Genomic DNA, 25,485 nt, shown 5'->3' with positions numbered 1-25,485 from the left:
GGATATGGGGGCTGTTCCAGTTTGCCCAGGGCTGATAACAGCCTGTGAGAGAGCTGTGACCTTTGTCAGCTGTGAACTGCCTCATGTGGGGGCGTGGTCTTTGGCAGTAGGAATAAATGCCAGACTCAGAGCTTGGAAGCTCCGAGAAAGAAGGCGGCTGCTGGTACTCCCCTGTTGCACGCACGCACGCAGACACAGACACACAGACACACACGCACGCGCACACACACACACACACACACACACACTGCTCCTAGTTGCTGTTGATGCAGTTTGTCAAGGAGTTGAAGATATCTTGAAACAAGGATGGGACTTGCCCCAAGGAACCTGAAGACCCTAAACAGTGGGCAGTAGCTAAAGAGAACTGCGCCCCCTTCCCCCCAACCTTCTTTCTTTCCTACCTGGTGTTGGGGTGTTGCAATGGATTGGGGTGGAGAAGAAAGAAAGAGAAATAAGGAAAACACAATAAAAGTAGATTTTTAAAAAGCATACGTACAAGGAAGTTCAAAGCATAAATATGATTGAGGGAAAGAGAACCCAAATCTGTCCAAAACATCTAGCTTTGCTTATCAGTCTATACAAAACATAAAGGACAAAAGAAAAAGTTTAAAAAGCAACCAGGCCATAAGAAAGCATGTGCACACACACACTTTACAGGTATTTTTTGAAGCCAACATTCAGTGTTACATGAAGAATAATACATTATGTTACTAATGAGAATGGGAGGACTCAAATGTTTTCTAGTTCTCAAAACACATTTGTAAAGTCCTTTCCTACCACATTATTATAAAATGTCACTTCCCTGAGAAAAGCCTAAAAAGAGGGCCAGACTATGGGCAATGGGAATTTATGTTACAAGAACACAGAGGGGCCAGGACATGGAACATAAATTAACCAAAGCCAATGGAGAGGGAGAGACAGAGGGAGGGAGGGGAGGGAGGGAGGGGAGGGAGGGAGGGAGGGCAGGAACAAGCCCTGATTTAACCCCATGCCATTTGCTGAATGCCCTACATGTGTATGTTGGGCCCAGGAGACAGCCCTGCGCCTTGGTTTAGACCTCATGTTGTCTCCTTTGCCCATGTTATAAAAAGGCAGGTGAGTGAGATGTCTCTGCTGCCAAGGTCGACGGCCCAAGTTTGATGCCCAGAACCCACATGGTAAAATAACCTTGCCCAACATCCTCCTCAAGACTAGGTTCTAGCCTGTGCAGAATACATCAGCACCAGGCAATCGCAGGAAGCAGGAACAATATTCCAAACGCTTTCACTATCTCGGTACAGAAGACTCTGTAGTTTGAGCCCTGTTTTAAGACCCTGAGATGCCAGCACACTGAGGTACCTACCTGCCCTTCTTCCAGCATTGACGGTTTTATTTCTATGTCTTGACACATGCTGTTATAGAAGTCATTCATGGCACTGTTTAGCTTTTGGTAGTCAACTTCTTGTTCTAAAAAATGGCTACATCCTTTTATAATTACCCAGAAGCAACCTGGATCTTCAATCTGTAATATTTTAAGAAGGCAAAACAATGTATGATTTAAATGTAGAGTCATATGCTATCAGTCTTAAATCACAGTGACTATTTCTAATGTAAGTGACCGAACAAGTCCTTGACAAGCACTTTGATGGTCAGATTGAGGGCACCAAGGTGGCATATCCATGTGAGTTTGATGCCAGCATGGCCTATATATCGAGTTCCAGAACAGCCAGAGCTATATAAGTGAGGCCTGTCTTGAAAACAAAAACAAACAAAAAATAAACAAACAAACAAGGTCTGATTGAAGATAAAGTCCCAAAATACACAAATAAGAATAGTCAAGCAATTCTCAATTACGTATACAATCAAAAGGCCATGGTGGCACACACATGTAATGGCAGTACTCAGGAGGCTGAGACAGGGGGATCCTAAGTTCAAAACCAAACTCTGCCACCACAAGAAGAAAAAAATGCCCTTGATCTCCAATATTTAAGAAGTATACATGATACATACAAGCAAGCCATGGACAGTATCTATACCCTGTTTTTAAGAAACAAAATAAAACAAAAAAATCCAAGAACATGTGTGGTGAGCCAAGCAAGCCCTGAGTGAGTGTGTAAGGAGAAGATAAAAGCCTACGTGCATGTGTCTTGTTAACATGGGCACAGGCACACCAAGGACACCAACGCCTCAGACCTATGGGACTAGCGAAGCCTTCCCCTGGTGGAGTGTGGATGTTCACAGTGTGTGTAAGCTGGCAACCACAGCTTCCTCCCCCTGCGTGACCGCCAGCTGAGATGGCTGGCCTACATAGACTCCTATTGAGACTAGCTAACCCTCATCCTCCTGGTGTACAGACTGCACTCACTGAGGTGCTGGTTGCTGCCTAGGTGCTGTCACTCCATCAGCGTGCACACAGCGCACCAACCCCAGCCTGTGGCAGGAAGCACGGCAGCACACAGCTGGACATGGTGCTGGAGCAGCAGCTGAGATCTACATCCAGACCCCCAGGTGACAGTGGGAGTGGCTTGGGCTTTTGAAACCCTCAAAGCCCACCTCCCCTGGCAAAAGTCCTCCACTAAGGCCAAACCCTCCCCCAATCTTTTCCCCAATCTTTCCCGACAGCACCCGTCCCTGGTGAGCAAACGTTTACATCTGAGCCTACGGAGGCCATCCTTCTTCAAACCACCACACATATAAACACCCAAAACTCCACAAAAGTGCCATTTATAGAAATAAGCTTCAAAATGAAAAGAGTCAAATTTGAATTAAAAGTATCAGTTAAAACTCCCACTGGTTTTTCAAATGCATACCCCACCGCTGCCTACTGAGAGGGCCAAGCAGCAATAAGACACCATAACTTTGTAGGCCACACACCAGAGGACAGGAACATAAGCATTTGGGTTAGTAGTTTTCTAGTCTTTTGAATGTTTGATTTTGTTGTTTCTAGACAGGGTTTCTCTGTGTAGCCTTGGCTGTCCTGGAACTCACTCTGTAGACCAGGCTGGCCTTGAACTCAGAGATCCCCCTGCCTCTGCCTCCTGAGTGTTGGGATTATGATTTTTTTCTTTTAAAAACCAGATTTCACTATGTATCTTGACTGGCCTGGAACCAGCCACATAACACAAAGATCCTGAGTGCTGGGGTTAAAGATGTGCACTACCACGCTTGACTTTTTTAAAGTTTTTATAATAATTGGGAGATGAGAAAAGATAGCAGTCATTTTGATTTTGGTAACTGAAGATTCATCTATAGTCATATAATTAGTAGCATAGATACCACCTCCATGCTGACTATAATAAGGATGGGATAAGGCAAAGCCCAGTTATAGGAACCAGGCCCGACTGGGCTGCCTGCCTGTCTTGCTGTTTCATGTCCTGTTTCTAGCAGCTTCCATGTCTGTGTTTATCTTGGTTAGGTAGTCCTGTTTACTGCTCTGAGAACGCGCCCCTCCCTTCCTCGAGGCTTTTCCTCCTGTGTGCGATCACCTCTTGAGGGATTTCACCTGGGAGGAGGAGTCCTGTTTTGCTGCCTATAAGAAGGCTCTTTGGAGCCGGGCGTGGTGGCCCATGCCTTTAATCCCAGCACTCAGGAGGCAGAGGCAGGCGGATCGCTGTGAGTTCGAGGCCAGCCTGGTCTACAAAGTGAGTCCAGGACAGCCAAGGCTACACAGAGAAACCCTATCTCGAAAAAACCAAAAACCAAAAACCAAAAACAAAAACAAACAAAAAAACAAAAAAAAAGAAGGCTCTTTGGATCTCTGGAGAAAATAATAAACCGCTGCTGCGGCGGCTCTCTCTTAGCATGAAGGACCCGCTGTGCTATTGTGTGTGTGTGTGCATGAGTTAAATCCGCAGTCCCTCGCCCTCCACTCGGTACCGCAGTGGCGCGGGCACCACACCCAGTAAAACCATATGAAGAACCAGTCACTGGGGATGTAGTTCAGCGGTGCACACTTGCCTGACATCTCAAGGTCCAGCGCTCTAGCCTAGAAAGGGAGGGGAGGGAGGGAACCCAGGCTGCCTAGATGCTTAACTGTCCAGGGCCTGAGAGCAGCTCTTACAGTATGCTCAAGAACTTGAGGGCCAGATGGTTACTGTAAGTGTCTAAAGAGTCTTAGCCGTGAAATGGAACTCTGTCATGTTTCGGTTTTGAGGCAGGACCTCACATAACTCAAGCTAGCCTCAGATTTGCTATCGCAGATTTACCATCTCCCAAGCGCTTGTAAGAGGCTCACAAGAGCGTGCCACGACATGCAGCTGTCTTTACAAATGGGATCTCTATTAATGGACAGAAAGTAAAACACAGGAAATGAAAGTCTAATAGTGTACCCACTGCTTCATTTAGCATCAGCTGGAATGTGCTAGAGAACACTGTAAGACAAGACTGTCAGGAAAACTGAAAAGAAATAAACTTGCCAGTTTCTATAGGCATGACTGTCTACAAAGAAAATCCTAAGGAGCCTATAAAAATATATTACAACTACAGTGAAAAGTACACAATTATGATAAAAGAAATTGAGTCAAAAATACATGGAGAGCCAGAGCGCACGCCTCTAGAGCTCAGCACTCTCAGGAGGGCAGGGCCGCCTTACCTTCAAGGCCAGCCTGGCCTATACAGTGAGTTCCTGGAAAGTCAGCGCTACAGAGTGAGATTCTGTCTCTTTAAAAAAAATCATGGAAACACATCCACACTTGTGAGTTGGAAGATTTAATATTGACAGAAGTTGATTAAGATGTTAATATTGGGGCTGGAGAGATGGCTCAGAGGTTAAGAGCACTGGCTGCTCTTCCAAAGGTCCTGAGTTCAATTCCCAGCAACCACATGGTGGCTCATAACCATCTATAATGAGATCTGATGCCTTCTTCTGGCCCGCAGGTGTACATGCAGGCAGAACTCTGTATACATAATAAAATAAATCTTAAAAAAAAAAAAAGGTATTAAAAAAAAAAGATGTTGGGCCGGGCGTGGTGGCGCATGCCTTTAATCCCAGCACTTGGGAGGCAGAGGCAGGTGGATCGATGTGAGTTCAAGGCCAGCCTGGTCTACAAAGTGAGTCCAGGACAGCCAAGGCTACACAGAGAGACTCTGTCTCGAAAAACCAAAAAAAAAAAAAAAAAGATGTTAATATTGAGCCCTGCATGGTGGTTCACGCCTTTAATCCCAATTCTGGGAGGCAGAGGCAGGTAGATCTCTGTGAGTTCGAGGCCAGCCTGGTCTACAAAACAAGTCCAGGACAGCCAGGACTACAAAGAAAGACCCTGTCTCAAAAAAACAAAAAACAAACAAATAAAAAACCCAAACAAACAAAACCACCAGCAGAGGCAGGTGGATAGCTCTGAGTTCGGCGCCAGCCTGGTCTACAAAGTGAGTCCAGGACAGCCAAGGATACACAGAGAAACCCTGTCTCGAAAAACAAAAAACAACAACAAAAAGATGTTAGTACTGACGTACAGATTCACTTCTTATTGTTATCAAATCCCAATGGATATATATATGAATGAAACTTTAAGGGACCCTAAGTAGCCAATAAACCTCTAAAACCAACAAAGCTTAAGTGCTGGGGATGTAGCTCCATTAGTAGAATGCTTGCCTAGCTATGCATGAAGCCCAAGGTTCAATCCCCAGCACTAGAGAAAACTGACGATGGTAGTGCATGTCTGTGCTCCCAGCACCCCTGAGGTGGAGGTGAGCATCCGGCTACGGAAGAAGGCAGACGCCAGTCTCAGCTGGAGACACTGTATCTAAACAAAACTACAACAGAGGGACTCATACCTGATTTCAGAAACCTACTACAAAACTGCAATCATCAGTCAGTGCTCTTTACCTCTGAGCCATCTCTCAAGCCTCCAGAGGACCTGGCTTCAATTCCCAGCACCCACAGCTGTCTGTAATTCCAGTTCCAGGGGAGCTGACACCCTCACACTGACATGCATGCATGCTGGCAGAACATCAGTGTACGTTAAATAAGGATTTTTTAAAATTACCATAATCAAGACAGTGTGGTGCTATCATAAGTTAGACACACGGAGCAGAGGAATAAAAATCGCAGGCCCGCCTCCATGACGATGTGGCCCAGTAACAGCTGACAAGGGCACCAAAGTCATTCTAAAGCGAATGATAGTCTTTCCAAAACGTTATTGGGAAACCGAGTATTTCAGCCAAAGAATGCACTTACGAGTTAGCACCATGTAGAGAAATTAATTCAAGGGCCTGGCAGGATGGCCCGGCGGGGATAGGCACTTGCCAGGGAAGCCTGGAAACCTGTGTTCAATCTCCAAAACTCACGGAAACACTAAGAAGAGAATTAACTCTACAACTTCCACATGATGCCGTGTATATGCCTCCTCAGAATGAACATGAATGCACCCACACAATAAAAATGTAAAAAATCAAAATGTACCAAGGCTAACACAGAGAAACCCTGTCTCGAAAAAGAAAAAGAAAAAGAAAAAAAAAAAGATTAGTTCAAATAAGCAGGGCCTGTAAGACGATTTTAGTAAAAGGTGCTTGCCAACAGGCCTGACTAATCGAGTTCAATTCTCGGGCCAGCTGTCCTCTGACCTCTCTACACGTGCATCAGGGCGCGAGCACTCCCACACCGATAACACACACAAATAAATGTTAGAATAAGTGACTGTACTAAGATTACAAGGTCTACCTTTACGTAATAAAATTTTGTTTGGTTTGGTTTTTTCGAGACAGGGTCTCTCCGTGTAGCCTTGGCTGTCCCGGACTCGACGTAATAAATTTAATTGCTGTTACAATTAAACTGATCTGTGGATCAGCTTGCCAATGAATATTTAATTGTGGTGTTGGTGTGTGTGTGTGTGTGTGTGTGTGTGTTTGTTTTAAGATTTGGGGTGTGTGTGTGTGTGTGTGTGTGTGTGTGTGTGTGTGTGTTTTAAGATTTATTTATTGTATATGAGAGCTCTGTTTTCATGCACACCAGAAGAGGGAATCAGATTCCAACCACAGATGGTTATGAGCCACCATGTGGTTGCTGGTTACTGAACAAGGCGGAGCCATCTCTCCAGCCCCCAAGGGAGGTGGTGTTTATAAGCTAGGTCCTCCCTACGTAGCCCAGGCTGGCCCAGGTTGGCCCAGGCTAGCCTGGGCTGTGATTTTCCTGCACGCTCCACTGAGCCCAGTTCACACAGTTGGATATTTGAAGGATGTTAGCATTTGCCGCCGTATCTGGAACCAGGGTGTGCAACTGCGTCGCTCGCTTCTCTGAGAGCGAGCCCTGAGGGCGCCCCGGGCTTCGGGGGCGGGGGGAAGGGATCCCCAAGATGGCAGTCGCACGTGGGGAAGCCCCTCGAGGAAGGAAGGAAGGCCTCGCCTCGGGCACTCCTCACCTTCAGCACCAGGACCTCGAGCATCCCGACGATGATGCGTCCCTCCTCCTTCTCTCTCAGGCCCGGAGGCAGCGCGCTGAGTGGCAGCGAGCGACCCTCACCACCGACGGCCTAGCCTGAGGGCCTTGTGCAACCAGCAGCCTTCGCAAGCCCCTTGCACGCACGCACACACACGCATGCACGCACGCATGCACGCACCCTCGCACCCTTAACGGCCCGCCTCGCTCCGCGCCTGCGCACAGGGCTCCTGAGGGCTAGAGAGCACCTGCGCGCCAACGGCCTGGATAACGGCGAGGTTGCGCACAGCGCCACCCTGAGGCGGGGCGGTGAACTACAGGGCTAAGAAAGGTCCCTTGGAGTCAAGCGCAACCTTACAGAAACTTTTTTTTTGAGGGGGGGGGGCGGTGAAATTGGTTTTGGTTGGTTGGTTGGTTGGTTGGTTTTTTGGAGACAGGGTCTCTTTGTGTTAGCCTTGGCTGTTCTGTACTCCCTTTGTAGACCAGGCTGGCCTCGAACTCACAGGGATCCCCCCTGCCTCTGCCTCCCGAGTGCTGGGATCAAAGGCGTGCGCCACCACGCGTGGCTTTACAGGAACTTTCTAGTCTCGCGAGGATGAGAGTCTCTAGCGGTATTGTCTGTCAGGAAGCCCTGCTCTCCACTTTCCCTGGGCAGCTTCCCTCGTCCATCCCAGCACTTACGTTGGGTCTGTCCTGTATCAACACCTGACTTGGGCTTGCAACAATGCGCGGGATCTCTTAACCAGCCATCCTTGTCTTCTGGCTCCCTGACATCATTTCCGCCTGGCCACATTCCAGGAAAGGCCCCACCTCCTGAGCCCGGCTCTGCCCACACCTGCGTTTTATTGTTGTAGCATCCTAGGGGTTCTTTTAGCTCCCGGTTTCTCATCTCCTACTGGGCCCAGGCACACATGGCGGTTCTAAGTTACATGTGACCACAGTGTAGGACATAGGACACACAGAAGCCCAAGGAAAGATAGCCTATCAGTGCGTCATCAACAAACAAGAGGAAGAGGAATAATATCCCATTAAAATGAAAGGAACCCTGACTCTTCTGACCCAAATAGTTTTGCAAAAGAATTGAATTAATTTGAGGGTCGAATTTCGATTAATTCTTTTTTTCCCTTGAGTTTGTAACTCAATCGTATTCGTTTTCCAGTGCGGGGATCAAGATAGCAAACAGACTACCGGTTTCAACTGTGGAAACTGCAGGAAAGGGGGTCACGTGTTTAGGAAACTATGTGCACACAGCATCCAGGTTTAAAAGTAAGCTTGGTGCTAGGGACAGAGTTCAATAGGTAAAAGTGCTTATTGCCACATACCTATAAAGACCGGAGCCAATCCTCAGATTTCGTTTTTTTATTTTTTTATTTTGTTTTTTTAAAGATTTATTTATTTTATTTATGCATATGAGTGCTTTATCTGCAGAAGAGGGTATCAGGTCACATTATAGATGGTTGTGAGCCACCATGTGGTTGCTGGGAATTGAACTCAGGACCTCTGGAAGAGCAGGCAGCGCTCTTAACCACTGAGCCATCTCTCCAGCCCCAGATTTCATTTAAAAAAAAAAAAAATCCAAGTGTGGTGGTGCAATCCCAGTGCTTGGAAGGAAGAGACAGGCAGAAACCTGGGCCTTGGTGACCAGCAAGCCCGTACCTACTTAGTAAGCATCAGGAGGGGGAAAGGCAAAAAGAAAAAGAAAATAAAAAAAAAAACAAGTGAGGCTAGGTAGATGGCTCAGTAAGTGAGAACACTCACTGTGTAAACATGAGGACCCGAGTTCAAATCCCCAGCACCCATGAACAAAGCTAAGCATGGCTATGTATGCCTATAGGCCCAGAAATGAGGTAAAAGACAGCTGGTTCCAAGGGCTCCCGGCCAGCCAACCTACTCAAAACGGTGGCCTTGAGATTCAGTGAGAGACCCTGTCTCAAGGGACTACAATAGAGAGCATTAGCTTTCCTCTGGAATCCTCGTGTTTGGTTGTGGGTGTGTGGGAAAGACTGACTGTAAGCTTTGTCACAGGTGAAAGCAGTCTTGGCGGGCTTTACCCTTGGGCACCCCATGGATACCTTGAGATAGACTGAGTGGAGCCATCCTGGGCCTGGAATTCAGGAAGCAGACCTGGGGACTCCACCTGGACTATTGTTTTTCTTTTTCTTTTTCTTTTTGTTTGTTTGTTTTTCGAAACAGGGTTTCTCTGTGTAGCCGTGGCTGTCCTGGACTTGCTTTGTAGACCAGGCTGGCCTCGAACTCACAGCGATCCACCTGCCTCTGCCTCCCAAGCGCTGGGATTAAAGGCCGGCGACTATTGTTTTTCTAATCGAACCTCAAAGGGAGAAGGAGACCGCCCTTCGCAAGTGACCCAGACAGGCAGAGAGGAGAGAGCAACGGCAGGTTGAGACCAGACTTGATCACACGTGGATCAGCGAACAGGCCGGACCATCACGCAGGCCAGAGACACCTAAGGACCTGTCCTGTGGAACGGATACCGGAAGGTTCACTCTTTTTTCCCTTTAACCTTTTTTCCCTCTTGTGTAAGCTAGTTGAGTTGTATAATAAAGTTTAATTGTTAAGAAACAGAGCCTACATGGGTGTGCACATCACACATGTTGCAAACACACGTACATAGCCAAGGTAGATGGCTCCCAAGGCACAGCACCAAAGGTTGTAGGCCCACAGGGACAAATGCACCCAGAAAAATAAGCTTGATGGCCTGGTGGCTCATGCCTTTAATCCCAGCACACGGGAGACAGAGACAGGCGGATCTCTGTGAGTTCGAGGCCAGCCTGGTCTACAAAGCGAGTCCAGCAGAGTCAAGGCTACACAGAGAGACCCTGTCTTGTGAAAACATTTTTTCTTTCTTTTTGTTTTTGTTTTTGTTTTTGTTTTTGTTTTTGCGAGACAGGGTTTCTCTGTGTAGCCTTGGTTGTTCTGTACTCCCTTTGTAGACCAGGCTGGCCTCGAACCCACAGCAATCCGCTGGGATTAAAGGCATGCGCCACCACGCCCGGCTGAAAACATTTTTTCACTTGGCTTATGGAAATTAGAATTACGTGTACATGACTCTGAGTGGCCAAGGCTACTGAGTTGACTATGAAGGGACACTCCTGTTATCCTAGGACTCCAGAGGTTGAGACAGGAGAATTAGAAGGCAAGGCTAACTTGCGTTGCTTACGTAGCTCTCGGGCAGCTAGGTCAGCTTAGGAAGACCCTGTCTCAAAAGGACAACAACAGTAAGCAAGAATCTCTCTTTGGGGGGCTGGAGAGATGGCTCAGTGGTTAAGAGCATTGCCTGCTCTTCCAAAGGACCAGGGTTCAATTCCTAGCACCCACATGGCAGCTCACAACTGTCTGCAACTCCAACATCTGACGCTCTCACACCAATGCACATAAAATTTTTACAAAATTAAATAAAAAAATTTTTTTTAAAAGAGAGAATTTTTTCTTTGTACTTTTGAGACACGGTCTCACTATGTAGCCCTGGCTGGCCTGGAATGCACAGAGACACACCTGCCTCTGCCTCCCTCCCGAGTGTTGGGATTAAAGATGTGAGCCACCACATACTAATATACAGCTAACAAGGGAGCTGACCCTGGAGGTCCCGTGGCCGGCTCATCCTTACCTGTTGCCTCTGCCTGCACCATACCAGCCACACATATTTTTCTGTTCTGTGTAACAAACTTTTTATAAAACTACCAACTCTTTTCCTCTCATATTTTTTTCCTACTCCTCCCACAGACACTTCTGCTTATTAAAAAAATATGCAACTTTTTTTTTGTTTGTTTGTTTTTGGTTTTTCGAGAGAGGGTCTCTCTGTATAGCCTTGGCTGTCCTGGACTTGCTTTGTAGACCAGGCTGCCCTCAAACTCACAGAGATCCACCTGTCTCCGCCTCCCAAGTGCTGGGATTAAAGGAGTGCACCACCACGCCCGGCAAGAACTTTTATAAGTTTTCCATGAAATTTCTGAGAGCAAGCTCCTGTTTGAGTTCGTTTAAACATTTGCAGTTTTCTCCAGCCTTGTGTAGTTATTCGGACTTACCACCTATACTTGATTGAGTTCCACATCCGGGTTTCAGCTGTACGCGTCCATCTCCAGAGCCTGTACGCTGGGCTGGACCGCTGGCTCAGTGGTTTACAATGCTGGCTGCTCTTTCTGAGGACCCAAGGTAGGATCCCAGCACCCATAGCGGGTGACTCACAACCTCTGGTAACTACAGCACCAAGGGATCCAGTGTCCAGTTCTGTGGGCACCAGCACACGTGTGCACGCGCACACACACACACACACACACACACACACACACATTACAGATGTCTTATTAAAAGAGCTTTGATTAAATTAATCTTTCAGTTATCTGTGGAACTTGTACTTGTGGTGTTTTGTTTTTTTTTTTTCAGAGATGGAGGACTTTCAGAGCCCACATACACAGCCTTTACAGGAGACTGATACAGAGTTTTATGATGTATACGCCCTTCCCGCCCCCAACCCCATCAATTTTACATATATTGTCCAGCTATCCCATTACTGACTGCAGATGTGTTTGTGACATTTCTTTTTGTTCCTTAAAATCTGGTTGTTTTATTTATATATTATTTGTTATTAGATCAGGGTTTCACTCTCTCTCCCAGCCAGACTTTGACGTGCTCAAACTCAGCTTCCTTCCTGACTGAGCTGCTCAGGTTCTGAAATTACAGGTGTATTTGTATCATCACTATATTATCACCCGACGCTCTCTCTCTCTCTCTCTCTCTCTCTCTCTCTCTCTCTCTCTGCGCATGTGTGTGCATAGGAGTGGGTGTATGTATGTGTGTATGCATGTATGCACGCACATGCATTCACATACATGTGTGCAGTCATCTGTGTGTGCATGTGTGTGTGTATAGGGGTGAGTATATGTGTGTGGGTAGGTGTGTGTGTGCATGTGTGTGCATGTGTGTGTGTGTGTGTGTGTGTGTGTGTGTGTGTGGCAGCCAGAGGTTGACATTGTTATATATGAATGATCTGGCTTGGTGGGGCACGCCTTTAATGCCCGCACTCTGGAGACAGAGGCAGGCGGATCTCTGGGAGAGTCCGGGGGGAAAAGGGACAGATAAGAGTGCTGGACATGGGCTGGGCTCTAAAACAACAAAAGTTCAGGTTACGAAAGCAGCTATTATTCGGTGCTGTTGGAGAAGACGGTCACCACCGCAGGTAGGAAGCCTTGTAAGTTTCTCAAAACGACTCCTTGCAGGAGACGCGTTTCGTTCAGATTAAAACCATCGGCAATGAGTTAGGCAAGCAATGGCCTAGACCTGTAATCCCAGCACTCAGGAGGCTGGCGCAGGAGGATCAGGACTACAGGGCCATCCTTGGCTACATAGAAACTTCAAGGCCTGCCTGGGCTACACAAGGTTGTGTCAAAACAAGAGGCCTTGCTGGCCGTGGTGGCGCACGCCATTAATCCCAGCACTCGGGAGGCAGAGGCAGGCGGATCGCTGAGTTCGAGGCCAGCCTGGCTTACCAAGTGAGTCCAGGACAGCCAAGGCTACACAGAGAAACCCTGTCCCGAAAAGCCAAAAACAACCCCCCCCCCCAAAAAAACCCCAAGAGGTCTCAAATAATGACATGAGCTCTTGTACTACCTTATCTCAGAAGGCAAAGGCAGGGGGATGCTGTGGAGTGTTGGGGGAATGGGCTGATGTATTTTGATGCTAATTACTGCTTGCTGTCTCGGTGACCCACCTTTTTGATTAATAAAAAGCCATCCCACTTGGGCAAGGCAAAGGAGATAGGTGTGGCTTAGAGAGAGGGAGGGAAGAGAGAGAGAGAGAGAGAGAGAGAGAGAGAGAGAGAGAGAGAGAGAGAGAGAGAGAGAGAGAGAGAGGAATTCTGGGAAGAAGAAATACCGCCACAAGGAGGAAGGAGGGCCCCCCCCCCCCCGAGAGGAGAAAGAAGGCCACCATGCATTAGATGAAAGAGAAACACGTAGCAGGTGTGGATGGAGATTCCACCCAGATGAAGAACATTAACAAGTATTTGGAATTATGGATGGGAGGTAGCTTGATAGAAGTTATTAGAAGCAGACGGCATGGGATTGAGGCAGGGATCCCACGCCTGCCCCACTATGGGAAGTAGTTTAGAAGATTAATGTCTAACCTGCCCCAGGTTAACTAAGGCTATTTTAAAATATAACAAGGGTCTGTGGCTTAATTGGTTGGTAGCTTTTTTTAAAAAGCTTTTTTAAAAAGATTAATTAATTAATTTATTACATATACAGTGTTCTGACTGCATGTACACCTGCCTGCCAGGAGAGGGCACCAGGTCTAATGATAGATGGTTATGAGCCACTGAGTGGCTGCTGGGAATTGAACTCTGGAAGAGCAAACAGCACTCTTAACCGCTGAGCCATCTCTCTCTCCAGCCCATGAAGCTTATTTTTAAACAAATACAAAAGAGTCTAGGGCTGGAGAGATGGCTCAGCGGTTAAGAGCACTGCTTGCTCTTCCAAAGGTCCTGAGTTCAATTCCCAGCAACCATCTATAATGTGATCTGGTGCCCTCTTCTGGTATGTATGTGTACATCCAAGCAGAACACTGTATACATAATAATAAATAAATAAATTAAAAAAAAAAAAAAAGAGTCTAAATTACTTGTGTGATAGCCAGGTTAAGAAATAAGCTAAGAAAAACAAAGACAGTTTTATAAAAAATAACTTCAATAAGCCTAGATCACATGGCGGGGCGGTTTGGGGGAGCAGTGTGTGTGTGTGGGGTACCTCTCTTAAGAAACAATCATACCTAAATTATTATCTTTCCTATGAGGAAAGCCAGCTATTATTTTTCTGGGACATCTCCTAAAATTACAAGGAGGTGGGGGTGGGGGGTGGGCTGGGGGGGTCGGGGGAGACAATGTCCTCACTAATAGGTCAGGGCTACTAATGTCAAAGTTCTCTTCTTAGCCAGCATCTTAGCACGCAGCTGCCTCTCCACTTCCTCACGGGCAGGGTGATGGCAGTGAGAGTGAGCACTGTGCTCAAGGCTGCTAATCCTGAGCGGTTGTATAGCCTGGGAAGCCACAGAGAATATTATCTGGGGACCTCAAATTTACACACTGGGACTCAAGAGATAGCCTGGCAATTGAGAATGTTCTCAGAGCCGGGAGATGGTGGCGCTCGCCTTTAATCCCAGCCCATGGGAGGCAGAGGCAGGCGGATCGCTGTGAGTTCGAGGCCAGCCTGGTCTACAAAGCGAGTCCAGGACAGCCAAGGCTACACAGAGAAGCCCTGTCTCAAAAAAAAAAACAAAAACAGAACAAAACAAAAAGATGTGAGCAAAGTTTATTGCGGCTGCAACCACTAGTCCCGCCCCCAGCATCCTCCCCTCCCGCCCCTACCTCCCCCACAACCTCACACCCGGCCCCCGCTTCGCTCTCAGAGAGGAATTTTCTATTTTTCTTTTCTTTTTTTTTTCTTCCTATATTCCATCTCAAAGTAGGTTGGGAGAGTGGCTGAGCAGTTTAAAAACTTCCGGGTGGGAATGGAGGAATCTGAGACACACGCACATATACAACGGATGAAATGGGACAACCAAAAAACGCTAGCCTCTCATTTTTTTTTTTTGAAAGGGTTGCAGAGTTGGCGACAGGAAGGACTGCAGGTAGAGGTGGAAGGAAGTGCATCCTTAGGAAGAAAGTGGCGCTGTTAAAGGGAGAAAAAGGGGCTCAGCCCCAGAGGCAATCCCGCAGCATAAAAGAGAGAAGCAAACCGGCCTAGAAGGTACAGGGTGGCCCCCACAGGGCACCTCGAACTTTAGGTTTCAAGTTCCCCAGGTAGGGATGCGTTCAGGGTGACAGAGTTAAAGAAAAACAGACTGTTCTGAAACCAAGGGTTAATCTTGAGCCAACCGCACTGCCAGGAGCAGGTGACCTGGGGTTACAAAAATCACCTGACATAGAAGTTTTCTGGCGTCTTTGAAGACTCAGTTGTGTCACGTGGTGCTTTGCTGACACCTGTCTTGTGAGAGGGCACATTATTTATTATTTTTCCTGGAAGCGAGGTCACATGATATTTTTTGGAAGACTTGGGAGTTCTGGGAGAGGTCACATGATTTTTTTGGGGGGGGGGAAGAGGTCACCAACGTTTTTTGGAAGACTCTTGTGAGAGGGCGTGTGGTATTTTGCTGGGAGCAGACACATGAGAGGGCAGGTGATGGTGGGACTGAATATAAAAAGAACCAGGGACAGTGGGAGGTGGCTTTTGGCCCGAGCAACACTTCTCTGGTCTTTGCTGGTCTTCGCTTAGCAGAGAGAAACGTTCCAGAGAAGTTCTCGCGGCACTCTGGCTGATTCGGGCTGCTTCGCAGACTAGTGCTGATCTGGCGGAGGCTCGCTGGTTCTGCGGGCTCCTGCTGCCTCTAAGGCGTCTTGTGCTGCTCAGTGCTGGCTGTTGGACTGGACGGCTGGTATCCCGACAACGCGGAGTGGAGGAGCTGGCCCGAAGAACTACATCTAAACAGGTCCACAAACCCTTTTTCCCGTGAACATCCTCTTTTTTTTTTTTTCCCTCTTCCTCTGGTTGGTGGGCTAGAAGTGAGGTTGAAGTGTTTAAGAACCCTAAAGTAAGGCTGGAGAGATGGCTCAGAGGTTAAGAGCGCCTACCGGCTGCTCTTCCAAAGGTTGTGAGTTCAATTCCCAGTAACCACATGGTGGCTCACAAGCATCTGATCTGATGCCCACTTCTAGCAGGCAGGCAGAACACTGTATACATAATAACTAATTTTTTTTTTTTTTTAAAAAAGGACCTAAATAAAGTAGGTTTTGAAAAATCTAAGCCTACAATCACCATCGGTTTCCCCAGCAATATGGCCACAAAAGACCATTTAGCAAAAAGGTGTCACCGACCTGGTTTTGCTTCCACACTTCCGAGCTGCCTCTGAGTTAACCAGTGGCCCTGCTCCTGAGACAGGCTCTCGGGAAATTTACTTTAAGCAGAAGAGATACCCTGGGACCCGCCCTTTCGTTTTACAATCCCCGGATTTGAAACCCTGGGGTCCCCAGAGTGGGAAAGTCCTTTTGTCATTTCTTCTCTGTCTCTCTTCCCTGTTGGTCCCTTTAATCTCTTGGCTGAGCTCTGACTCTTTTACACCAAATGTATGGCACTTAGGATCCATTAAAGCTTAGCTCTTTGTTCCTTGGCTACCTCTGCTCAAGCATTGGAGGAACTTCCCTGCGGAGAGGCCGGAGAAGCCGGATCCTCTCTGCCAGCTCCCTCTCCTGGGGAGCAGCCTCCTAGCTTTGTCACAGCTTAGCGGCATAGAACACACTGGCCTGAGACCCTGTTTGTCTGCCCAGTACTTTCTTTTTTTTTTTTTTAATATTTTGTGTTTGAGAGTTGGTTTTTTAAAATTTATTTATTATTATGTATACAGTGCTCTGCAGGCCAGCAGAGGGCATTAGATCACATTATAGATGGTTGTGAGCCACCATGCGGTTGCTGGGAATTGAACTCGGGACCTCTGGGACAGCAGTCGGTGTGCTTAACCTCTGAGCCATTTCTCCAGCCCTGCCCAATTCTTTCTAATCCTCTGTGCTGCAACCCGGATCTTCTGGAACAAGCTTCCCCGGAGCTCTGAGCCGTGAGGACGCCACATAGGACATCACCAGAGGACCTAGGTTCAATTCCCAGCACCTACATGGCAGCTCACAGCTGTCTCCCTCACACAGGTATACATGCAGGCCAAACACTTAAGTACACACACACACACACATTACTATTTTGTTTTAATCCAAACATGTATGTTAATTATCAAGTTGAATATGTGGCCCTTGATGTCACTCTGAATGATGTCTCAATCACTGTTTCTTTGCACTAACACTTTCCTTACTGTGGTCAAATGCCTGACAGAAACGAAGCGTGTCGTTCATGGAGGCAGCCTGTTCTCACATCTGGAAACAGAGAACTCAATCCCCCAAGACACCCTCACCATCCCCACCTCAGCTAAAGCCGGCCTTTCGGTTTTCACAACCTGCCAAGACAGTGCTACAGGCTCCGTACCAAGTAGGGAGAATCTCACATCCAAACCTTAACCCTGCCTCACTAGGTGCCTCTGAACTAATTCCTACAGAAAGCCTGAGAAGTCTGGGGCGCAATCTCCACAGCAGACCAGGAAACCTGCTAATACAAGGGACAGTTAGAAAATGCCAGGACACCCCTTTTTAAACGTTCAAGCTAGTAAAACAGCCATTGTGAGACTATTTGTCTTAGTAACAAGATCTTTAATACATAAAGATCCCCCCAACTCCACCCCCCGCCGAGGCAGGGTTTCTCTGTGTAGCCTTGACTGTCCTGGACTCACTTTGTAGACCAGGCTGGCCTCGAACTCACAGCGATCCGCCTGCCTCTGCCTCCCGAGTGCTGGGATTAAAGGCGTGCGCCATCACCGTGCCCGGCTAATCCTTCATGCACGTTATACTCATGGCTTGCCGTGCACTTTGAAGAACAGCAGCGGCTCCCACAACGCATGTGACACAGGACACAGCTCACGGTGACTTTTATTGGCACGTTCCTTAGACTTTAGACCAGGTTGGTTGCTCCTCCTCCTCCTCCTCCTCCTCCTCCTCATGTGTTAGCAGTCGGTTAAGTAGGGCGGCTCACAAGTGGGCGACACGGGCCCTGTCCACTCTGTAGTTCTTGGGGTACACATAGCTGTTCTCTGACGGAAGAGTCACGTAGATTTCGTAGCAGTGGGAATCGCGGACCACTATTCGGTTAAGCACCTTGCCTTCCTTCAGAATTTCTTCAGTCTTTTTGTCAGTTAGCATATTCTTTTCTAAGAAGTCGGAGTCTTTCACGTACAGCTCATCTCCTAAAAAAAATTGTAAAAATTTATTCCCACAAAGCCCTGTTTCATAGATCACACCCCAACATGTTAATGACCTAAAGCAGTAATTTGTTTGTTTTTTGTTTTTTGGTACGTGTTTCATGTTGAAGATGAGTCCGTGTTTTTCTTGTTGCTGGTTTTTAACTTACTCTTACATTTATTTTGTTAAATGTGTGTGTGTGCGTATGTGTGTGTGTGTGTGTGAGTGTGTGTGTGAGTGTGTGTGTGTGTCTGTGTGTGTGTGTGAGTGTGTGTGTGTGTGTCTGTGTGTGTGTGTGAGTGTGTGTGTGCGTATGTGTGTGTGAGTGTGTGTGTGTGCGCGTGCGTATGTGTGTGTCTGTGTGTGAGTGTGAGTGAGTGTGTGAGTGTGTGTGTGTGTGTGTCTGTGTGTGTGTGTGAGTGTGTGTGTGCGTATGTGTGTGTGTGTGTGTGTGTGAGTGTGTGTGCGTATGTGTGTGTCTGTGTGTGAGTGTGTGTGTGTGAGTATGTGTGTGTGAGTGTGGCTGTGTGTGTGTGTGTGTGTGTGTGTGTGTGTGTGTGTGTGTGTGTACTGCCTGAGGTAGGTCCTGGGAACTGAACTCAGAACCTCTGAGAAACAGCACAGCCTCTAGGCACTGACACTCCCGCTGGCCCTGTTTCGTTGTTTGAGGAGGGGGGAGGGAGCCGGGTCTCCTCTTCTCCCGAGGGTGTGCATGACTGTAGGCGAGTGCAAGGTCTCGGGAGGCCAGAAGACAACCTCACGTGTTCCTCCAGAACTTTCCCCCTCTTGTTGCAGACAGGGTTTCTTATTAGCCTGGAGCTCCAGGCCAGGATAGCTAGCCCATCAACTTCCGGGGATCTGCCTGTCTCTGCTTCCCATCCCGCCATTCCAATGCTGGGTTTACGGGGTGCCTGCCATTGTGCCTGGCTCTTTGCACCGGCTCAGGGGGTCCAGACTCAGGCCATGACACTTGCCAGGCCAACAACTTACTGACTCAGCCAGCTCTCTAGGACTCTTTGTCAGAACGGCAGTTTACAAGTTCTCATGAAATAAAAACGTGAAAGGGAGATGACATGCGAGAAAAGAATTTTGTCTGTGCCTAGGAAATGTATGTGCATGTTTATAAAGTCAGAATTTTTAGTTACAATAAGCATTATGGGGACATCTGCCATTCCAGTACAGGGGCAATGACAGCAGGACCACAGTGCCCTGAGGAGAAGTCTTGACTGAGGGATTGCCCAGATCATAGTGGCCCGTGGAAGGATCGACCTCATTGTAATCTGATGTAGGTGGGCCCGGCCCACTGTGGGCAGCACCATCCCCTAGTCAGTAAGTCCCAAACTGAGTAAGAGCGCTAGCTAAGTGTAGTCCTTGGTGAGCCAGCTGGCGAGCAGAACTCTTCCACGGTTCCGGAAGTACCTCTCTGGTTGGAGGCAGTGCTGTGTGTCGTGCCTGAAATCCTGCCTTCGAGTTCCACCTTCCCTCAGTGGTGAACCATAACCCATGATGGGATACACATAAGCCTCTACCCCCTCAAGGCTGCTTTTGGTCATAGTAAAGGAATGAAACTAGAAATTTTTTGACTCTCGCTTTTCTTTCTGTTTCTCCCCCTTTGGTTTTTGTTTTGTTTTCTTTTTCTGCCCCCGCCCCGCCCCCCCCGCTTTGGTTTTTTAAGACAAGGTTTCTCTGGAACTCTCTCCGTAGACCAGGCTGGCCTCCAGCTCACAGAAATCCACTGGCTTCTGCCTCCCTGAGTGCTGGAATTAAAGGTGTGCGCCACCATGCCCAGCTACTTTGACCTTCTTTTAAGTAATATTCTACCAGGTGTGGCAGACGTCTTGATATTACAAAGTTTACGTCTGAGAACCACAGCTGAACAAACAAAACCCTAACCAAACCAAACCAAACAAAAGGCATCTTATGCTTTTGTACTGGGCTGCATTCATAACGATCAGGGGGCACATGTGTCCTACAAGCTACAAGCCAGAGGTTGGCCATACCCACAGGCTATAAAACAGGAAGTCAACTCCTGCCTCTGCTGGGTGATGGAGCCACGTTGGTGTGCCAAACGTGACCACGAGCACTGGTACTGCGCGACTTACCGGGAAGAAGATGGATGGAGCCATCGGCAGTTAAAAGTATTATCTGCAGCCACCTCTCGGAGACTTCTCGTGGGTGATCCGAACAAAATCTGTGCAGAGCGGAGAGGGAGGCAAAATTTTCAAGTCTCCTCACTTCGTAGAACTGCGGGGGTGCCAGCCAGATTTCTTTGGACAGGAAACATTCAGTTGCCTCCGACGGAGATAACCACTGCAGGAGGCAAAGGGAGAGAGAAGCCTCATGGGATCGGTCCACAGACTTATTATTAGATGGGGGATACGGGACCCACGTGATGTGGAAAACTAACCCATTCAAAGGCCTTGCGAGATCTCTCCAAGACAGCGTGTTAAGAACACGCCGGGGCTCGGCACTGCTACAGACCTACCGCCCTGCTTAATCAGGAGGCCAACGCAGGGAAGCCGCCTGGGTCCAGGGGCTGAAGTCTCGCCTGGGTAACACAGTGCGGTCTGGAGGCTGGAGAGCTGCGGCGCCATCTTGGACTCTTAGCAACTCAAGCAGACAGGGATCGGGATTTGGGAGCAGCTCTTCCAGAGGATCAGAGTTGCGTTCCCAGCACCCACACAACCACCCCATAACTCAAGTTCTCAGGGACCCACCGCTCTCTTCGGGACTCCAAGGCATGTTAAGGAACAAAGATAATCAATACTAACCAAACAGTAAGTATTAAGTAGTAATACTTACTCATAATAATGCTAGCAATTATTAACTAACCCCCACCATTAATAATTATTAAATGCCGATCAAAATATTAATGATAATAAATGAGACAAGTCCTTTCAGTCACGAGAGCCAAACTCATGAGCCGCATAACAACGTAATCAAAATCTATTTCCAGACACCAAAAATGCCTAACTGTAAGTAAGGAAATAAATAATGAAACAATGAGGCGAGGCCTACCACTTGACCAGGGCTCTGCCTATGGCTGTTCCCAGACTGCAGAACTGCTGGGGAACCTAAGCAGCACCTAGGATTATTTATTTATTTATTTATTTATTTATTTATTTATTTATTTTTGGGTTTTTCCAAGACAGGGTTTCCCTGTGTAGCCCTGGCTGTCCTGGACTCGCTTGGTAGACCAGGCTGGCCTTGAACGCACAGCGATCCGCCAATTCTGATCTGTGTCTCCTTGAGTTGATAAGAATCCGAGATCCCACCACTGGCGGTTGCGGCGCCATCTAGGACCCTTACCAACTCAAGCAGACACAGATCGGAATTTGGGGGGGCAGGGCTCCGACAGGGCGGTAATTGGGGAGCAGTGTGCCTGAGAAGACCCACACAGACCTGAAGCCTAAAACTCCACTAAATACCTGTGTACGATGACTTCAGAGGAAAGCCGAGACCTCCCCCCCACCCCCAAACAATGGGAAAGCCTTAACTGGATGTAGGAGCACACCCCGCCCCCTGCCCCGAGTGACCAGAGAAGGTTCCCAAGACTGCACAGCATCGCTAATCACGTAACTGCCCACCAGGAAAAGCACCCCGCTATTTAAAGGAACAGAACAAAACCCAGCATTGAGTAACTTAAAAACAGTGCTCAAGGGGCACTCAGAAACTTCAGGACCCGTCAAGTGCAGAAAATGTGGTCCATAACAACAACAAAAAACACTCACATTCATAAAATTGAATCAATCTCAATCTCTCAACCAAGCGCATGCGCTCTCGCGCTGCTCCTCTCCCTCTCCCTCTCCCTCTCCCTCTCTCTCACCCTCTCACCCTCTCTCTCTCTAAGATGAATTTGGCCGGGCGTGGTGGCGCACGCCTTTAATCCCAGCACTTGGGAGGCAGAGGCAGGTGGATCGCTGTGAGTTCGAGGCCAGCCTGGTCTACAAAGTGAGTCCAGGACAGCCAAGGCTACAGAAAGAAACCTTGTCTCAAAAAACACACAAACAAACAAAGAAACAGATGAATTCAAAAGATTCAAAGAGAAGCTCAAGGACAATTTTAATAGTTTACAAGAACAAAGAGCTCAAGAGACGGCTCAGAGGTTAAGAACACTGACTGATCTTCCCAAAGGTGCTGAGTTCAATTCCCAGCAACCACATGGTGGCTCACAGGCATCTATAATGATGGTCTGGCGCCCTCTTCTGGTGCACAGGTGTATGTGCTAGCAGGACACTGTATACATAATAAATAAATCTTTTTTGGGGGGATAGGGTTTCTCTGTGTAGCCTTGGCTGTCCTGGACTCGCTTTGTAGGCCAGACTGGCCTCGAACTCACAGCGATCCGCCTGCCTCTGCCTCCCGAGTGCTGGGATTAAAGGCATACGCCACCACGCCCGGCATAAATAAATCTTTTTTAAAAAAAGAGCGAGCAAAGGGCAGGCAAGCTATCAGTCTGAGCAGATGCTAGCAGAAGGGAAACAGGGTGAGAAAGGGAGATGCTTCAAGTGCCACTGGCTAGAAGGGGCTGAAGGTCAGAGAAAGAGGGAGGAAGCCAGTGTCTGGGCTACCACACCCAGGCTTTGGACAGGTTTCCAAAGGAAAGGACAGACGGAAAAAGACATTTGTGAGTAACAAGAGAAGCGAGCAGGCTCCGCACGCCACCACGGAAGTATAGCAAGAATTCACACGTAGGAGTTCGAAGTTGTGATAAGTTGACAATTAAAACTATCACACTTAAGCCAGGCGGTGGTGGCGCACGCCTTTAGTCCCAGCACTTGGAAGGCAGAGGCAGGTGGATCCCTGAGTTCGAGGCCAGCCTGTTGTGAGTCCAGGACAGTCAAGGATACACAAAGAAACCCTGTCTCGAAAAACCAAAAAAAAAAAAAAAAAAAACCAACCAAACAAAGAAACTATCACACTTTAATCTCAGCATGCAGGAGGCAGAGGCAGGTGGATCGCTGTGAGTTCGGGGCCAGCCTGGTCTACAAAATGAGTCCAGGACAGTCAAGGCTACAGAGAAACCCCATCTCAAAAAACAAACAAACCATCTATCTATCTATCTATCTATCTATTTATATATATATCACTGTCTGAATCTTTTTTATCTCCTTTTTTCAGCAGTGGTTCAAAGATGTAAAGAAAATGTCAACATGATTTAAAAAAATCCTAAAAATTAAGATTATATGTATTTACTTTTTATATGTATGCATTCTGTGTGCATATACCTGTGTGCCACATGTGCAGTGCCCTTGGAGGCCACAAGAGGGCATCAGATCCTCTAGAACAGGTAGCTGGGAAGCTTCCAGAAACACTATTTACAGTTGACATTTCATAGAAAAAAAAAATGTTAACTAAAAAAACTAACTGGCCAGGCGGTGGTGGCGCACGCCTTTAATCCCAGCACTCAGGAGGCAGAGGCAGATGGATCGCTGTTGAGTTCGAAGCCAGCCTGGTCTACAATAAGAGTCTAGGGCAGACAAGGCTGCACAGAGAAACCCTGTCTCGAAAAATCCAAAACCAAACCAAAACAAACTAACAAAAATCAAATAGGTCGTTTTATTTATTTTACAAGAAGAAAATAATGGAAAAAAATCTGAATAAATGAAGGTGACGTGGTGGTGTACGGTACACTCAAGATTTTGGGGCTTAGGGGAGGGAGGGAGACGAAAGAGAAGGGGAGAGAAGTTAGAAAAGGGAAAAGGATGGAAGGGGAAATGAGGTAAAAGGAGAGAGAGAGGAAGGGAGGTAAGAGGGAGGGGGTTGGGATAAGGACCAAGGGAGAAGGGATAAAGACGGGAGAAGTTCATGGGACCGAAATCCTATAATATGGTCTAGAAAGCCGAATTAAAACGATTTAGGTGGTGAAGTTCATTTTGAAGTCCCCAGAACAGGCAGCTGGGGGGGATGCGGGATGGAGTTGGGGGGCGGGCTGGGGACGGGAGACGGGAGACGGGACACCGAGCATCCCATGGATCCCACCAGCCCCCTACCTTGTAGCCCTCCACCTCGGCCAGGTCGGGCTCCACGCGCGGGGTCTCGCGCAGGCAGCACAGGAAGAAGGCGGTGTCGAAGCGGCGGCTGCCGGCCCCGTAGGGCGTGAGCCAGCCGCCCCAGTCGTGCAGCGCCCAGATGTCGGGCGTGCAGTCCAGGTGCGCGCACAGCTGCAGGAAGTCGCGCGGGTCACTGCGCACGCGCGAGCGCCATTCGGCCAGGCCCGGGGAAGGGGGCAGCGCGTGGCCCGGGTCCCGGGACTCCGGCGGCGGCGACGACGACGACGACACCGGCGATGGCGGCGACGGCGACGCCGAGCCCCGCGGCCTCAGCAGCAGCACCCCGGCCTCCTCGAAGGTCTCCCGGATGGCGCAGATGCGCAGCGCGACGTCATCAGGCAGCGCCGCGGCGTCCGCGTCGCCGGGGAAGAGCCCCGGGAAAGGGGTCTGCAGCCGGGGAGGCGGCGAGGGCCTCAGGCCGAAGCGCGGCGGGGTGTGGCGAGGCGCGAAGAGACGCAGCCAGTCGGGCGAGCTGTCGGCCGCGTCCAGCACGCCCCCCGGGAAGACGTGCGCGCCCGGCATGAAGCGCTGGTTTAGGGAGCGCTGGAGTAAAAGCAGCCGGAAGCCGTCGGCGGGCGCGCGGGCCGCGGGGCTCGGGCGGCTCCAGCCCGCGGCCAGCACCAGGGTGGCCGCCCGCCGCCAGCTGCTCGGGCCGGATCGCAGTGGGCCGCTCATGGCCGGCGGCCTTCAGGTCTCCCTCTCGCGGCGGTGTCCCGAAGCCCGATGAAATTGAGGGCGTGAGGCGCCCGCTGGTGGGAGGAGCGTGGTCCCCGCGCCACTGCACCTCCTCCCTGTGCCCTCCTCCTCCTCCTCCTCCCCCTCCTCCCCCCCTCCCCCTCCTCCCCCTCCTCCCCCTCCTCCCCCCCCCTCCCCCCCCCTCCTCCTCCTCCTCCTCCTCCTCCTCCTCCCGGTCACCTGCGAGCGACTGGGACCGAGTGACCCCTCCTGAGGGCGCCTAGGTGCTGAAGGGGGCGTGGAGTGGAAGCCAAAATCTAGTCGTGTGCCATTCCCACTAAACCCATGTGACTAGGACTTTGACCCGAATGTGGATAATCAATCTGGTCTGTCGCCTTTAGGGTTCTTAGAATAGGAAGTTCAAGAACAGAGCTTCGCAAACTCAACTTGAGCCGTGATAATAAGGGACGAATGGATAGACAAGATAGGCAAGTTAGGACCAACTCTTGCAAATGCCATACTCACTGGTCACCTATTTGTTAGGTTTTGGGATGCCTGGGGCTTCA

At 48.8% G+C, this 25,485-nt stretch overlaps 2 protein-coding genes across 5 annotated transcripts in view; both read right to left on the bottom strand.

The window, feature by feature from the left end:
- TDRD12 (tudor domain containing 12) overlaps window positions 1-8,574 on the bottom strand; it is a 69,592-nt gene extending 61,018 nt beyond the window's left edge. For 2 of the 4 annotated variants that reach the window (XM_084770794.1, XM_084770795.1), the window contains exons 1-2: window positions 7,335-7,654; window positions 1,343-1,501 (exon numbers count right to left, since the gene is read on the bottom strand). In XM_084770794.1, coding sequence (XP_084626920.1) covers window positions 1,343-1,501; window positions 7,335-7,358 — 183 coding nt within the window. In that variant the 5' untranslated portion in view covers window positions 7,359-7,654. Of the gene's footprint in view, window positions 1-1,342; window positions 1,502-7,334; window positions 7,656-8,032 lie in introns of those variants that run through there. The other 2 variants (XM_084770797.1, XM_084770796.1) reach the window with 2 other exon arrangements.
- A 9,290-nt stretch (window positions 8,575-17,864) lies between these two features.
- Window positions 17,865-25,046, bottom strand: NUDT19 (nudix hydrolase 19). Its single transcript, XM_084770847.1, has 3 exons — window positions 24,185-25,046; window positions 20,294-20,501; window positions 17,865-18,196 (listed from the first exon to the last, which is right to left on the bottom strand). The coding sequence occupies exons 1-3, from the start codon at window positions 24,917-24,919 to the stop codon at window positions 17,982-17,984; spliced, it is 1,158 nt and encodes a 385-aa protein (XP_084626973.1). The 5' UTR covers window positions 24,920-25,046; the 3' UTR covers window positions 17,865-17,981.
- Window positions 25,047-25,485: the final 439 nt, after the last annotated feature.

Source organism: Acomys minous (genome assembly GCF_964271855.1).
Source record: "Acomys minous genome assembly, chromosome: 20".
Classification (NCBI taxonomy): Eukaryota; Metazoa; Chordata; class Mammalia; order Rodentia; family Muridae; genus Acomys; species Acomys minous.
The sequence above is the reverse complement of the archived record's forward strand: the minus strand, read 5'-3'. Positions and strand labels throughout refer to the sequence as shown.

Bases quoted from the DNA above. Each gene is read 5' to 3' on its own strand.
- NUDT19 (XM_084770847.1), bottom strand. From the start codon at position 24,919: ATGAGCGGCCCACTGCGATCCGGCCCGAGCAGCTGGCGGCGGGCGGCC. The intron at 20,502-24,184 runs GTAGGGGGCTGG...TGCCTCCTGCAG, and splicing joins CCGAGGTGGAGGGCTACAAG to TGGTTATCTCCGTCGGAGGC. The intron at 18,197-20,293 runs GTAAGTCGCGCA...AATTTTTTTTAG, and splicing joins CTCCATCCATCTTCTTCCCG to GAGATGAGCTGTACGTGAAA.